The sequence below is a fragment of the Drosophila subpulchrella genome, chromosome 3L (assembly GCF_014743375.2).
Source record: "Drosophila subpulchrella strain 33 F10 #4 breed RU33 chromosome 3L, RU_Dsub_v1.1 Primary Assembly, whole genome shotgun sequence".
In the NCBI taxonomy this organism is placed as follows: domain Eukaryota; kingdom Metazoa; phylum Arthropoda; class Insecta; order Diptera; family Drosophilidae; genus Drosophila; species Drosophila subpulchrella.
The window spans coordinates 8,328,420-8,343,436 of record NC_050612.1 but is presented as its reverse complement, the minus strand read 5'-3'; the positions used below and the strand labels follow the sequence as shown (position 1 = coordinate 8,343,436).

General features: G+C 38.2%; 3 protein-coding genes across 3 annotated transcripts; all 3 read right to left on the bottom strand.

Moving 5' to 3' along the window:
- Positions 1-1,029: 1,029 nt before the first annotated feature.
- On the bottom strand, positions 1,030-3,229 carry LOC119553532. The gene is made up of 4 exons (XM_037863958.1): positions 2,656-3,229; positions 2,421-2,594; positions 1,159-1,964; positions 1,030-1,123 (listed from the first exon to the last, which is right to left on the bottom strand). The coding sequence occupies exons 1-3, from the start codon at positions 3,162-3,164 to the stop codon at positions 1,178-1,180; spliced, it is 1,470 nt and encodes a 489-aa protein (XP_037719886.1). The 5' UTR covers positions 3,165-3,229; the 3' UTR covers positions 1,030-1,123; positions 1,159-1,177.
- Positions 3,230-3,275: 46 nt separating this feature from the next.
- LOC119553531 lies at positions 3,276-5,803 on the bottom strand. The gene is made up of 3 exons (XM_037863957.1): positions 5,181-5,803; positions 4,757-4,933; positions 3,276-4,144 (listed from the first exon to the last, which is right to left on the bottom strand). Exons 1-3 carry the CDS (start codon positions 5,690-5,692, stop codon positions 3,346-3,348), a joined length of 1,488 nt encoding a protein of 495 aa, XP_037719885.1. The 5' UTR covers positions 5,693-5,803; the 3' UTR covers positions 3,276-3,345.
- Positions 5,804-12,818: 7,015 nt separating this feature from the next.
- Positions 12,819-14,890, bottom strand: LOC119553941 (EF-hand domain-containing family member B). The gene is made up of 3 exons (XM_037864632.1): positions 14,281-14,890; positions 13,971-14,147; positions 12,819-13,608 (listed from the first exon to the last, which is right to left on the bottom strand). Exons 1-3 carry the CDS (start codon positions 14,802-14,804, stop codon positions 12,840-12,842), a joined length of 1,470 nt encoding a protein of 489 aa, XP_037720560.1. The 5' UTR covers positions 14,805-14,890; the 3' UTR covers positions 12,819-12,839.
- Positions 14,891-15,017: the final 127 nt, after the last annotated feature.

Genomic DNA, 15,017 nt, shown 5'->3' with positions numbered 1-15,017 from the left:
ATCGGTGACAGCAGTTAGGCTGTCATCGGTCAAAAATTCATCAACAATTCATTGCTGAAATCATAAGGACTGTCATCAGTTTGGTTTTGTCATCAACATTTCATCGATCTCGTCAGGTAGTTATTTTGTTAAATTAATTAATTTTTTGGCAAGTTATATAATTTAAAACACACAAAAACATGTCCTTGGAAAATACTCGTTGTCTCCTTACAGTCACCATATTTGTTTTAATAAGCGTACACGGGTTTTTGTTAAAAAGTACGCAAATCAACAGCTGCAACTGGAATAATTCTTGAGTATTTAAACAAATGCTACCTTAAGACTTAATTTTTCGCAAATTTTTGTTTACTTGACCCTGTTATACTCGAGGTTCAGATTACGATACTCATTTGGTTCTCACGCTGATACCGAAGAGAGCAGACTTTTTAGAAATTAAGATGTTTGCTAAGGCCATTGTTGCACCCACCGAAAGCGGTATAAATAGTGCTGCCAAATCTCCAGAACAGCATCAGTTGATCGCAATCACTTTTCAACCATCGTAATGAAATTCACATGTGTCCTGCTCCTTTTGGGCACCGTGGCGTGTTTCCTGGTGAAGCAGTCCAGTGCGGCCAGTTCCCCAACCACGACGGAAACAACCACTACCACCACCAGTACATCCACAGTCTCGTCTACGTCTTCGTCTACGTCTACCACTACTGCGTCAACCACAACCACGACCACGACCGCATCCCCATCCGCCAAGAAGGTCGTCGTGACCTCATGGACGGAAAGGATCAGGCGCCCCAATAGGAAGATCAAGAAGACACATCGCAGGAAAAATAAGTGCAAGAAGAACCGAAGCCGAAAAAGCCGAAGGGGTTAAACTCCCTTAGAACACACGTCCTGATCCAGCCCCCCTTCCCAATTCCCCAACTTTATGATATCTAAGCTACAAAAAGCTTTATAATTTAATCTTATTCGTTTTTTGGCATTATTAAAATAATACAACAAAATTATAATATTTCAATCAGTAAAAATATTGCAGGGTTATGCAAGTAAATACATGTTTGTTCTTTTATTGTAGGATTTGAAAAAATATTCTCATATAAACCGAACCAACTGTTCTTAGTAGTATCAAAATCTTATGTTTTCTTTGAAAACTTGCTTGTTTTTCATCTAACCTTAAGAGAGTCTACTACCGAATGATCTTTTTCATCTCAGCCCGGAACTGTGCAACAGATGCCATTGCCTTCTGATCCTTTTGCTCAGCCATCAAGCTCAACCAGATCGATTGAAAGTCTTCTTTCGAGAGGATGTCCTTGAATATGCGTTCTACCTCGTCCTTGCTACGCAATACAATAAAGTCACTTGGCCATACGCCACATAGGGTAGATATGTCTGGGTTCAGAACATCCTTGACACGCGTTTCATCCGCGTCCTTCTGAATGAGATTCTTTCGAGGATGTTTGAAGATTCGACCTTCATCGGGTTTCTTTACCAAGTCCGCACACAACTGCCGATAGGCGGTTTCTTGGTTATACACCACCTTCGGCATGGGTGAAATGGATCCAATCATGGGCAGCGGCTTCAGTATGGAGAGGAGTTCGCACAGACCCACATACTTCACTCGTTCCGAGCAGCATCCCTCGTCCACGAACAACTTGAAGTGGGAGGCAGCAATGCGGATTTTCTCCGCAACTGCCGGAATATTCAATCTATGCATCACGTGGATGACCTCGGTCAGTGGAAGCTGGCCATTGCCCTCATTGTCCTTATTTCCAAGAGCGCTGATAACCTGGTTCATATTGAAATCATCCCGCTCCTGGAGCAACTTGCGCAGCATGTTTAGATGACTAATTGCTCTGGCCAACTTATCGGAGGCGACGCTGGGAGCGGTATTTTCAAGAAGTGACCTAACGTCAGTATCACGAGGCAACGTCCGACCAAATGTCATATTTTCCGGTATCTGGTAGGGATACCATCTGCAATGAATGAGATGAGATTTATGAGAAAGTAAATCGAAAGTAGAATGAATATGAATAAGTGTTCATGGCTTGAGAAATAGCTTGTCTTAATTTCAAGAAGAATAAATCTCCAATTTAAGCATTGAATCTCTCGATTCCAGGAATAAATCGTTCCTGACTTTAATAAATATCTCTTTGCTTCCGAGACGGAACTCTTCTTGTTCTCCAGAGCGAGTTCTTCTGGATTTCAGCGTTTTTGATACTAAAAATATTTTCTTCTTGATTAAAAGCATAACCCACTTTCTATCGCAGATTCTGATTGATTTTTATAAGCCGCATTATAAAATCTAAAATATACTTTAACTAAACTAAAAAGAAAATAATTTGAATTCCATTTATCTCGGAATTTCTAGTTCTCTTAAATATTAAAACAAAACCAGCGATCAGTATAACAATAACATCTTCAGTACTCACGTGTACTTTTTTCCCAATGGACCCTTTGTGCGATCTTCTAAATCTTTTTGGGGCTTCTTGACTATTATCAAGTGTTCCTCGCCTTCCTGCAAGCAGCGTTTTACCCTAACACCGGAAGAATCTACACAGGCTGGTAAGCCAAATGTGTTGAAGCGGCTAAAGGGCTTTGAATATCTAATCATCGAATAACTGGAATTAGCTTTTTAAAATAATTAAAGTGAGTTGTCTAACCGACCGTCGATTGATCTGTTCCGAGGGAAAGTAATGATTGTGACTGACGATGTGTTTATCGTGGAATTCGGCAAACTCTCGGTTGACCTGCTCGGCAGATTTCGGCGGAAGTACAACACAGTAGAGGGAATCTTCGGGTTCAAGATCATGAGTGCGACCGAAAGTACGGCTCAAATTGGTGACAGAGTCCGGTTTTGAGTGGGTTGCCTTGACTTCCCCCAAAGCAGGCTTTTTAGAGAACATATTCTCGCGAAACCTGTTCTGAAACTCGGCAAAGAGTCCCTTATCGCTATTGCTTAAAATGTCTCCGATCTGATTAGTGGGAATCTTGGGCGTTCGTTTCGAAGGATTGGGCCTGCTCTGCCGACAAAGTGCCCTTATACGGTTCTCCGCCTCCTCCTCCATGTGCACGAACAATAAGAGATCCTTTGTGCCGTAGGATTCCAAGGACGATGCCAATCCTGCCGCCCTCATTTCGGGGTTTCTGTCTACGTAACGGCCTAAGTTTGCCATTTGTATTGTTTCGATCTAGTAAAGTGGGTATACTATATATTTGTGTGCTATCTGTAGGTATTGAAATTTCACAATGGGATAACTTTGATTGCTTTTGAAATGTATTAGTAAGTGCATTTATTATACTTTCTTTGTAATTTCACAATCATTTGATAATGTTATGTAAAGAAAGTGTAACATTTTAGGTGGCGGAAATTTTAAGGATCTCTGCACGAAACTGTGCGACTGAGGCCATTTCTTCCTGATCCGGGTTTCTGTTCTCCTGATTCTTGTTTAGGCACTGCCAAATGCCTTCAAATTCGTCTTTAGAGAGTACCTTCTCGAATATCCTCTGCATTTGATCCTTGTTCCGTGGGCATCTCATGTCACTGGGTCTCAGGCCAATCCTGGTGGCCAGTTCCGGCTCTACGATATCCCTGACATGTGTGTTGACATCATCTCTGTGATGAGGACTCCAGCTGGGCTGGTTGGCAACTATCCCCTCTGGAGCATTTTTCATATGATCTTTACATAGACTACCATAGGTTGTTTCCTTGTTGAACATATTATCCGGCACGGTCGCAATGGATCCCACATTTGGTAGGGGTTGCTGGACGGAGAGCAGCCGGCAAAAGAGATCGTAATTCACCCGTTCCGTGGGACAACCCTCATCGATGATCTGCTGGAAGTGCGACAGCATGGTGCGGATTTTTGCCGCATCCACACGGATGTGCAGCTTGTGCATGGTCTCCAGGATCTGAGCGAGGGACATGTGACCCGTGTGCTCCTTGTCGCTCCTCTCCAGCAGCGCGATCAGGTCCATCATGTAGAAGTCATTCCGCTTGTGGAGGCTCTCGCGAAGCCTGTTCAAATAGGACATGGCATTCACCAAGGTGTCGTCCTGCTCACATGGCCTGATGTCCTCGAGCAGCATTTTGATGCTACATTTATCCGTCCGATGACTATGGCCAAAGTACACGTCCGGCACTTCGTCTAGGTATCTAGGAAAAACAAGAGAGAACGCTATAGTCGACAATCAGATACCTGTTACTCATTTAAGAGGAGTGCGAGAGAGATGGAGATCGGCTAGCATCAAAGCGACTGTTTCCAAGATTGCAGAGTTCGCAGCAGCGCCAACTAGCGTCGAATTCTTTATTTGCTTATAACTTTTAAATGGATAAACCGATTTAAACAATTTGTCATGAAGGTGTTAATAGGCATTAGGTGTTAATAATAATAAAAATAATAGGGTCGGAAACACATCCTTCTACCCTTTACATAATTTTCGACGAATCTAATATACCCTTTTACTAGTAACGGGTATAAGCTAGCTGGGTTAGTGGACTTTGATTGGAATTTTATTTGTTTTTATCAGATCTAGTAAAAACTATGAAAATATTAGCCCAACCATTTGAGCAATTTGCGTACTAATAAATGAAATGCTTAGGCCTTAATTACTCACACTTGAATAAACAACCACGAACAAAATTAAGTCAATGTTGCAAATAATTAACTTTCTGACGTAAACAGAACTACATATTTGCAAATTAAAGCTACTTGGAATTGAAAGTTGTACAACTACTTAAAAAGTATTTAAATGGAGGGGTACTAACTTCTTGTATTTCTTTCCCAAGGGACCTCTAGTCCGTTTGACGTAGTCCATCCAGGGTTTGGAGACCACAGTTAAGTGCTCGTCACCTTGCTTCAAACACTTTTTCATAGTCGAACCACTGTGCTCAGCGCCCAGCAAAACTCCAAAGGTTCCAGATCGATCAAATGGTTTTGCATATCTAAAAAAAAAAATAATAAATAATACTTTTAAGTGCTTCTGAGGGAAAGCGAAAAAGATTTTTATATATGCAAGACCTTATTTAATCAAAATCGATTATGTAGTAGTGGTTATTAGCCGGTTTTAAACTATTTTTTTCACAAAAAAGTCTTAGCTTAGTTCTGTTATGCTTCAGATGACATACCAAAATTAAATTGCTTATAAAACGGATTCAAAGCCTTATCGAACAGAACAAACTTCCAACCAACCTGCGATTGACCTGCTCCGAGGGAAAGTAGTGATTGTTGCTAACAATGTGGCCCCGATGAAACTCGCCGTATTCCCGATTAACCTGATCGGCCGACTTTTCCGGCATTATGGTGCTATATAGAGTGTCTGCCGGTGGGTTAGCGTATCCAAAAGTACGACTCCAATTGGTCACGTCGTCCGGTTTCGAATGCGTGGGCAATATTTGCGCTACTTTTCCAGACTTACAGTACATGTCCTCGAGGAACTTCTCCTTGAAGGTGGCGAAGCGTGTCTTTTGACTATCACTGCTGAGGACATCGCCGATACTGCCATCTGGAATAAATGGCTGAAGTTTTCCGATCGGCAGTGGTCGGTTCCTTTTGCACTCTGCTTCTATACGACTGCGTATTTCATCCGCCGGATGCGCAATGATCAGGCAATCCTTGGATGTCGGCTCTTCGGGTCCGAAGGAGGGCAACCCGGCAGCCCGCTTGGTGCCATTCCTCTCGATGAAGTGTCCTTTGTTCGCCATCGTCAGCGGTCTTCCTTTGTTTCCTATCCTGGTTGTATGTTATGTATGGAGTGTTCTCTGGGTGTCTTTAATTTTCGAAGTGAACTCGATTTATCTGTCATCTCGTATATCTCATGTTTTGTCTAGATTTCCATCGCATGGGCTCTTAAGTTTGGCAACATTAGGGCTTCACTTAAAGTGTAATCAACTAATATAATGACGGAAGTAAAAGGGAACAACAAATCTTGGAAATGTATTAGAACTCCCAGAACTGGCACTATTATCAAGCTCAAGATTAATTAGTAAAAGAAAGAACAGTACCCTTTTTCTTTGCCCTACAAATATTTGATTTAGAATATATAATATAAACCCTTATTTTATTTAAGATTTTGTGTTGTTTCATTAAAAACAGACAGCTTCAACAGTAATTCAAGTAACTTGGGAAAGTAATGAGAAATAAGTTATTGCTGTATTATATCATATTTTATTTTAATTCGTTTGTCTAAAAATGTCTTTAGCTCTTCACTAAGAGCCAGTAATTTGATTACTCTTAGAAGGAAAAAATGTTAAGGATATAGTATCTTGGCATTTTTATCCTTTCTTGTGGGTCACAATAACGACGGTCTTGTGGCACCTTTTAGGGTGTTTGCACTTCGTATTGGGTATGCGGGTGTGGCACCAATTGTTGCCCTTCCAACAACGCTTTTTGTGGGTGGAAGAGGTGGTTGTTGAGGTTGTTGCATCAGTGGTTGTGGTTGTTGTAGTGGCAGCTGTTGTAGTTGTTGTGGTAGTTTGAGAATAGGCCACCTGAATAGCCACGGCAATAAGGGCAACCACAAAGAGGAACTTCATCTTGAAGGATTCAGGAATTCTCGGTACAAGCTGACCCAATTGAGAAGTATAGGAGACAAGACCTTATCAAAGTGATATTCCGAGTGTTGTGATTAATGGGAGTGGTATGTACTCTTTTTATAGGTGAATTTCGGTATGTCTAAGTTTCTATCTTCCTGTCTTACTTCCTGTTTAATGATTTCCTTACAATAGAGTTAACAAGCCTATTGGAATATCAATGTTTAATATTATTTCGATTATCCAAATAATCACAAAGCACAACGGCTCACTGGCATATAAAGACACCTGAACAATGTGTGGCACAAATTAATTCCAGCTTTATATTTACTTAACACTGTGTGACTGGGAGCGTACAACCAAGCGAATAGACCAAAAAAAAACTTGATAATTACTAATAATTAAATAAACACAAAAAAGATTAAATATGACGGAATGTTCTTAAGTTAAATCACAAAGCAAAATAAATGGGTCTTGATTTTTCTTGAGCGCAACTTCCATAAAACCTTTGATTTTGCTTTTAAAAAGATTTTTCTTTAATTTACGATCAGTGACCAAGACAGCGTAATATCGAGACTTAGACTTCTTGAAGTCCAAGCCGACATGACCGAGAGTTGGCCAAAACTTCTCTTTACAATATATATAGACAAGGATTAGTACGCAACCGATCTAGTTATTTCCGTCTGTTCGTCTCGATCCTAGAAACTAGAAAAGCTGCAAAGTTTATTGAAGCATACAGTTTCTAGGGGTTCTTAGGCAGCGGAAGTTTGTTTCAGCGAAGTGCCACGCCCACAAGCGCCCATAACTCTTATGTTCGTCTGGTGCCCACAATTTTTAAGATTTTTTTCAGTGTACATTTAAATTGAATTCGTTCTTTGGAAAGCTTATGAAAATAAAAGCATTTACAGTATGTCGTTTCGAGGGCTCCATCTCGGGACTGCGTTTTTCTGAGGAAATATTTTAAATTCAAAGACGCAAACCCTCTACCCGCTGGGCTATGCTGCAGTCCAACATACATTTAAAGATAAGAACAACATTTTCTTAATTTAAGAACGTTTGTTTTGATTTTGAAATACGATTGTTTTGATTTTAAAAATGTTTGTGCTCATATGATCCCATATATGGTCGAATTCGTGTCATTCACTGCATTGTAAGCCGCTTAATATAATTGCGTGTTGCTTATTGTAAAGAAAAAATAGAACAAAAAACTGCATTTGCTTAGGGATTTATTTTAAATTTAAAAAATTCAGGTCTTCCTGCGGGTTACTATCACAGTAGTCTATGCGATAAGGGTGAACACGAAGAGGAACTTCATCTTGAACGATCCCTGGATCCTTGGCAACTACTGATAAAACTGATGGGGAGCGCAACCCTAATGAAATGGTTCTTGAGAGTGTTTTGATCCACTGTAGTAAAATCATATTCCTTTATAAGTGAATTCAGATTAGTTTTATTTATTTGCTTATACTTATTGGTATTATGTACATTGTACACTTGATAAATTAAAAATTTATGAAAAATTTTCGAAACCAAATAGGTACTCTAATGGAAAAAAAGGTTTTTAAAATATATATGTTTCTTTTTTCATCCACTGCGGTTTTTATAAGCTTTAAATATAAAAATATTTTAAGCTTTAAATAAAATAAAATATTGAAAATAAATATGACTATCGTCGAATTCAATATATTTTCATTGATTCAAATCTTTTCAAAGTAAATTACGCATTTTTTTATATCGAAAAAGGTATATTTCGAGTTATGTACCCATTTGTAAAATGATGTTTATATCCGTTACTCGTAAAGTAAAAGAGGAAGCTATTCCCTTCCTTGATCAGCAGAACTATCCGAGTCAGTATAACCTAAAACAAGTATTTGTTTGCATTTAAAGAAACGTTTTTCTAGTTGATGTATATCTAATATTTCTGACAGATCAAGAGGATCTACATAAAAATGGGTATATTTATCCGCTAAAAAGTAGCTCAAATAGAATTGAAGGCAATTCCAAACCAGCTTAAAAATTCAAATTTTACACAATAGTTTTTATGCTTCATTTTGAAATGGAAAAAGTCTGGAGTTCTCAGTTTATCCTGTGTAAGTTTGCGTGCTTACTACCCTTTATTTCATTGGCTGGTAATAAAGTCGAAAGATATACTTAGTTTAGACTCTAAACTTTAGAGAATACAGAAAATCATAAAAAATTTCTTTTAAATCAATCATTTTATTACTCTTTTATAGCAACTTCAATTCTACGCATCTTTATCCTTTCTTGTGGGTCACAATCGCGACGGTCTTGTGGCACCTTCTAGGGTGCTTGCACTTCGTGTTGGGGATGCGGGTGTGGCACCAGTTGTTGCCCTTCCAACAACGCTTTTTGTGGGTGGAAGAGGTGGTTGTTGAGGTTGTTGCCGCAGTGGTTGTGGTTGTTGTAGTTGCAGCTGTTGTAGTTGTTGTGGCATTTTGAGAATAGGCCACCTGAATAGCCACGGCAATAAGGGCAACCACAAAGAGGAACTTCATCTTGAAGAATGTTGGGTTTTTGGAGACTGCTGATGAAACTGTAGAAAAGACAGGCTAAAGTTTTCTGATGTGCTGGAGTGAGCACAAACTCTTTTATAGGGGAATTATGCTCGTGTAGTGCTAGTCTGTACATTTGCCAAGCAAATATTCTTAACATGATTTCCTCTCTGCAGAAGTATTAAGACTATTGAACTCAAATCAATATCAATACGTCAAATATTTGCAATACATTTGGGCTATTTAATGGCCCACTGACATGTAAATACAGCTGTTCACACCAATTATATCAGCAATATTATAGCTAAACATGGTAAGTGGGAAGTCGAAATTGAACAAATAAACCAAGAAGTAATACACATACGATTATTTCTATTATATAGCCGTTGTTATAAAATATTTATGTGATATCTGGCTTTGTTTCGCCTGGCGATTCGTTCAATAAATGTCCAAGATATTTCTAGAAGAGGCTAATATGGTATGGTGGAGAAGCTACCCCAATATTTTATGAAATTCACATTTTCGTATTACAGTTTTCCGAAGTTTGTCTACTTAACTTTTTTTCTTAAACCTCAACGTTTTACAGTATGTATTACATGGGGTCATGACGCCAAAGCCAGTTTTTCGTTTACCCTTATACTAGTAACTTTAAATGTCATACTGACAAGCATAAATAACTAAAGTGGAAATGAATACCCTTTACTATCCAAAAATGTTAAAGATTAACATTTCGCTCCAAAATCTGTAATACCGTACCTCATTTGCTAAAGTATTGTAAATATATAAACGGAGAGGTTTCAATTCAATCAGCTTAGCTCAGTACATACATAATCTCCAAAGCTGTCATAAAAAGATTTTATTTTTAATCGACCTTTTATATGTATTTTCATAAACATTTGATTAAAAAATTAAGCTTTGAATTTCGAACAATTTTGAAATTCAAGATTTTTCTAACTGGGCGTGGACAAAAGTAGACGAAAGTGGACTATCGGTGGACAAACAATTTCCGTTTTTAAATTTCAAAAATATCATTTTACCCGACCCAGCATCATAAGTGTCGTAAAAAATAAATGATTTAAATTGTATTATTCAATGGATAATATCCATCATCAGCCAACAGATAAGTTGTAGTTAAAGATCGAATCCTGTTAAACCTTTGAGTTAGAGAAGTTTGAGATTTGAAAGTTAAACTACTTTTAGGAAAAACAGTAAATTCTTTTGCATTAAAATTTGTTTATTTTTAACAATTCACAAGTCTATAGTTGTATTTCTTTTAGAAGGTTAAGATGTTTAGAGCATCTTGGCATCTTTATCCTTTCTTGTGGGTCACAATCGCGACGGTCTTGTGGCACCTTCTAGGATGTTTGCACTTCGTGTTGGGGATGCGGGTGTGGCACCAGTTGTTGCCCTTCCAACAACGCTTTTTGTGGGTGGAAGAGGTGGTTGTTGAGGTTGTTGCCGCAGTGGTTGTGGTTGTTGTAGTGGCAGCTGTTGTAGTTGTTGTGGCATTTTGAGAATAGGCCACATGAATAGCCACGGCAATAAGGGCAACAACAAAGAGGAACTTCATCTTGAAGAATGCTGGGTTTTTGGAGACTGCTGATGAAACTGTAGAAAAGACAGGCTAAAGTTTTATGATTTGCTGGAGTGAGCACAAACTCTTTTATAGGGGAATTCTGCTCGTGTAGTGCTAGTTAGTACATTTGCCAAGCAAATATTCTTAACATGATTTCCTCTCTGCAGAAGTATTAAGACTATTAAACTCAAATCAATATCAATAAGTCAAATATTTGCAATACATTTGGGCCATTTTATGGCCCACTGACATGTAAAGACAGCTGTTCACACCGACTATATCAGCAATACGATAGCTAAACATGGTAGGTGGGAAGTCGTAGTTGAACAAATAAAGCACGTAAGTAATACACATACGTTTATTTAAATTATTTAGCCGTTGTTATTATAATATATTTATGTGATACCCGGCTTTGCTTCGCCAGGGGATTCTTTCTAGCCATGTCCATGATATTTCTAGATGAGTCTAATATGGTATGGTGGGGAAGCTACCCCAAATATTTTATGAAATTCACATTTTCGTATGTAATTTTTTTCGAAGTTTGTCAAGCCCTAACTTTTCACAGATATGTATTACTTGGGGTCATGACGCCAATGCTAGTTTTCTTTTACACATTTACTAGTAACTTTACATGTCAAACTGACAAGCACAAATAACTAAAGTGGAAATAATTTTTTTTATTGTAAATTTGTTTATTTATACTTCCTTTTAATCTGTTTTCATTATTTTTAGTAGTTTTGAAAACTTATGTTTAGTGAATTCAGCGATTCTCTAGCATACCCTATACTATCCAAAAAATTTAAGGATAAACATTTTGCTCCAAGATTTGTAATAACGTACTTTTGCTAAAGTATTATAAATATATAAACGAAGAGGTTTCAATTTATGAAATGGTGAGGTTCAATCAACTTAGCTCAGTACATAATTAATCTTCAAAGCTTACTTAAAAAGATTTTATTTTTAATCGAACTTTTAAATGTATCTCCACATTTTATTAAAAAATTCAGCTTTGAATTTGGACAAAAGTAGACGAAAGTGGACTATCGGTGGACAAACAATTTCCGTTTTTAAATTTCAAAAATATCATTTTACCCGACCCAGCATCATAAGTCTCGTAAAAAATAAATGATTTAAATTGTATTATTCAATGGTTAATATCCATCATCAGTCAACAGATAAGTTGTAGTTAGAGAACGAATCCTGTTAGGACTTTGAGTTAGAGAAGTTTGAGATTTGAAAGTTAAACTAGTTTTAGGTAAGACAGTAAATTCTTTTGCATTAAAATGTATTTATTTTTAACAATTCAAAAGTCTATAGTTTGTTTTCTTTTAGAAGGTTAAGATGTTTAGAGCATCTTGGCATCTTTATCCCTTCTTGTGGGTCACAACCACGACGGTCTTGTAGCACCTTTTAGGATGTTTGCACTTCGTGTTGGGGATGCGGGTGTGGCACCAGTTGTTGCCCTTCCAACAACGCTTTTTGTGGGTGGAAGAGGTGGTTGTTGAGGTTGTTGCCGCAGTGGTTGTGGTTGTTGTAGTGGCAGCTGTTGTAGTTGTTGTGGTAGTTTGAGAATAGGCACACTGGATGGACAATGCAAGTAGAGCAACCACGAAAAGGTACTTCATCTTGGATAGTTGATTAGTTGGGGAGATAACGATTGATCGTAAACCTGATCGAAAATATGCGATGGAGTGCTGTGATTAAAATAAGTTGGAGCGACCACATTTATAGTTCAGCAGTGATTTCCGGATAGGCGGAGTTTTTCTTGTGTTGCTCACGATATCTTTACATTTGCCAACAGCACTTATTATACAATATTCAAGTTCCTGTTTGAGAACATAACAAGTGTTTAATGACTATTCAAATATTAGCTTTGCACAAACCGCCCAAAACTATGCTCTTACTTGTTTATACCAGACAAAACAACAACGTTACCTTTGATTATTGTTAATAAATTCCTGTAGGCAGTACAGCTATTATAAACCATAAAGCTAAATATATTGTAAATCAGACGTTTTACTAAAAAAGTTATCTCCGCTAGGTAGAGAGAGGCCGACAAAATGATCGGCAGTAAGCCTAGCAGAAAACCAAGCAATAAGGCTAGCAATAAGCCTAACAAAGATTATAGAAAAAAGCCAAGCAACAACTTAATCAACCCTAAACTTTAGTTTTTATACTATTTTAGTCATAACATAGACTTTCGCTTCTATTTTTTATATTTTTAAACATTTTATGCGGTTTCTATTTTATTGTGCATCTCGGTACGAAACTGAATGACGGAAGCCATTTCATTCTGGTCCTTGTACTCAATCATAAGATTTTGCCAAATAGCCTCGAACTTATCCTTAGGGAGGAGACTTCTGAAAATACGTTCGATTTCCACCTTGGGCCGCAAACGGGAGAAGTCACTGGGATTTAGGCCACGTAAAATGGATATATCCGGTGTTACGAGGTCCTTTACACACGTTATATCTTCTTTTAACTTCTGATTGATGACTATCGGATCATTTTTGCGCTTCTTGTTACGATCATCGCAGAGTAAACGATATGTGGTTTCCATCGAACTGGAATCGGAAACATTACTCATATGTCCTGTTCTTGGCAGTGGCTTATTAAGGGAAAGAAGTCGGAAGAAGTCCACGTAATTTACTCGCTCCGTGGCACAACCCTCGTCTCTTATCATCTGAAAATGGGAGAGCGCAACACGGATTTTTTCAAAATCCAGACGAATGTGGAAATATGCTAAAATTTCCATAATCCTTTTCAGTGACAAATAGCCCGTTTTGTCCTTATCGCTCCTTTCTAGCAAAGATTTTAGTTCATGCATATGATAGTCAAGAGGTTTTCTCAAATTGTGTCTTTTCTTGTTCAAATAGCTGATGGCGCCGAACAGCCTGTTGTTTTTATCGCAGGGTACGGTGTTATTAAGAAGCATCTTTACATCGCCGGTGCTGCGCAGAGGGGTTCCGAAAGTTATGTCGGGAACCGCACAAGGATACCTACAGGAGTCGTACATTATTATTCAGAACTTTTAAAAATCTTTAGACAGAATTCAGAAATTTGTGTATCCAAATCGGATTTATTTATATCAGCGATCGTCAGCTTCCTATTAACCGGCATAGGGAACATATCTGCTAGTTCTATTCCGCTACACAAACAGTGTACAACGGCAGTCGTGCTTTGTTAGTAATAAATTTCACTCAAAAGGCAAAATGTAGTTGTGTTCCATGCCGACCACTGATTTATATTGATTGTCATAAGAATTGGAACGAGTAACAAGCTAATCGATTATCGTAACACACCAGGTTATATTTAAATTAAAAAAAATTCTAGGTTAGACTTAGGCTTAACTCTTACACACTTTTTGAATTTCGTTCCCAAGGGAGCTTCGGTTCGATTCATAAAGTCTACTTGTGCCTTCCCAATGACCTTTAGGTGATTTCCACCTTCCTCAAGACAACGTTTTACTTTAAGTCCGAAGTCGCCAAGACTGTGGAAATCGCCACAAGGTGATTTTGGATCGAATGGTTGGGTATATCTGAAAGGTACGGGGTAATTAGACGTATGTATTATATTTGATAATCGAGGAATAAATAACAGCAACAATACAATATATTGTTTGATATTATCTAATATTTTCAGTATAACTGAAATTTTATGAAGTTACTTACTTGCGATTGACCTGTTCCGAAGGGAAGTAGTGGTTGTGGCTAATGATGTACTTATCATGGAACGCCTCGTATTCTCTATTGACTTGTTCCGCCGACTTGGTCGGCATCACGACTGTATAAAGGGATTCCGAAGGAGCTAGACTCGAAGGACTCCCGAAAGTTTGGCTCAGGTTGGTCACGCTGTCCGGCTTGGAGAGAGTCTGCTTGGCCTTACCCACGTTGGGCTTCTTGAAGTACATCTCCTCATAGAACTTCTCCTTGAAGGACATGAAGCGGGATTTCTGCAGCTCGCTGGTCAGCAAATCCCTGATGCTGCTGCTGGGAATTACAAATCCCGACGGAACACTACCGAATTTTTCCTTGTTCTGACCGCATTTCGCTTTCACCAGACTCTGGGCTAATTCCTCTGGATTGCTGATACTTAAACAAGTTTTTACATCCCCCTCGCCATCTAAACCAACAGTGGACAACCCTGCAGTTGGAATATTCGTGTTTCTGTCTGTAAAGTGTCCCTTATTGGCCATGTCTTATGGTGTAAGTATACAGAGTAGAGTTCACTGTGTTCTAAGTGTATATAAATCTAAAATGTAAGAATACAATTTGTAATCAAAATAAACTGACTTATAAAGCTCGCACATTTCTCTTATAACAGGGAAATATATATACTTGCTAGCCATTAAAATTAACGATTTAATTGTTTTATTATAGATCCTCATCAAGTAAATTAGTATTTACGT

What these genes read in the sequence shown, in the direction of transcription:
- LOC119553532 (XM_037863958.1), bottom strand. Translation starts at nt 3,164, where the DNA reads ATGGCAAACTTAGGCCGTTACGTAGACAGAAACCCCGAAATGAGGGCG. An exon ending in TCGGAACAGATCAATCGACG is followed by an intron (nt 2,595 to 2,655) that starts GTCGGTTAGACA and finishes TTCGATGATTAG; the next exon opens with ATATTCAAAGCCCTTTAGCC. An exon ending in CCATTGGGAAAAAAGTACAC is followed by an intron (nt 1,965 to 2,420) that starts GTGAGTACTGAA and finishes CATTCATTGCAG; the next exon opens with ATGGTATCCCTACCAGATAC.
- LOC119553531 (XM_037863957.1), bottom strand. Translation starts at nt 5,692, where the DNA reads ATGGCGAACAAAGGACACTTCATCGAGAGGAATGGCACCAAGCGGGCT. An exon ending in TCGGAGCAGGTCAATCGCAG is followed by an intron (nt 4,934 to 5,180) that starts GTTGGTTGGAAG and finishes TTTTTTTTTTAG; the next exon opens with ATATGCAAAACCATTTGATC. An exon ending in TTGGGAAAGAAATACAAGAA is followed by an intron (nt 4,145 to 4,756) that starts GTTAGTACCCCT and finishes TGTTTTTCCTAG; the next exon opens with ATACCTAGACGAAGTGCCGG.
- LOC119553941 (XM_037864632.1), bottom strand. Translation starts at nt 14,804, where the DNA reads ATGGCCAATAAGGGACACTTTACAGACAGAAACACGAATATTCCAACT. An exon ending in TCGGAACAGGTCAATCGCAA is followed by an intron (nt 14,148 to 14,280) that starts GTAAGTAACTTC and finishes CGTACCTTTCAG; the next exon opens with ATATACCCAACCATTCGATC. An exon ending in TTGGGAACGAAATTCAAAAA is followed by an intron (nt 13,609 to 13,970) that starts GTGTGTAAGAGT and finishes CGACTCCTGTAG; the next exon opens with GTATCCTTGTGCGGTTCCCG.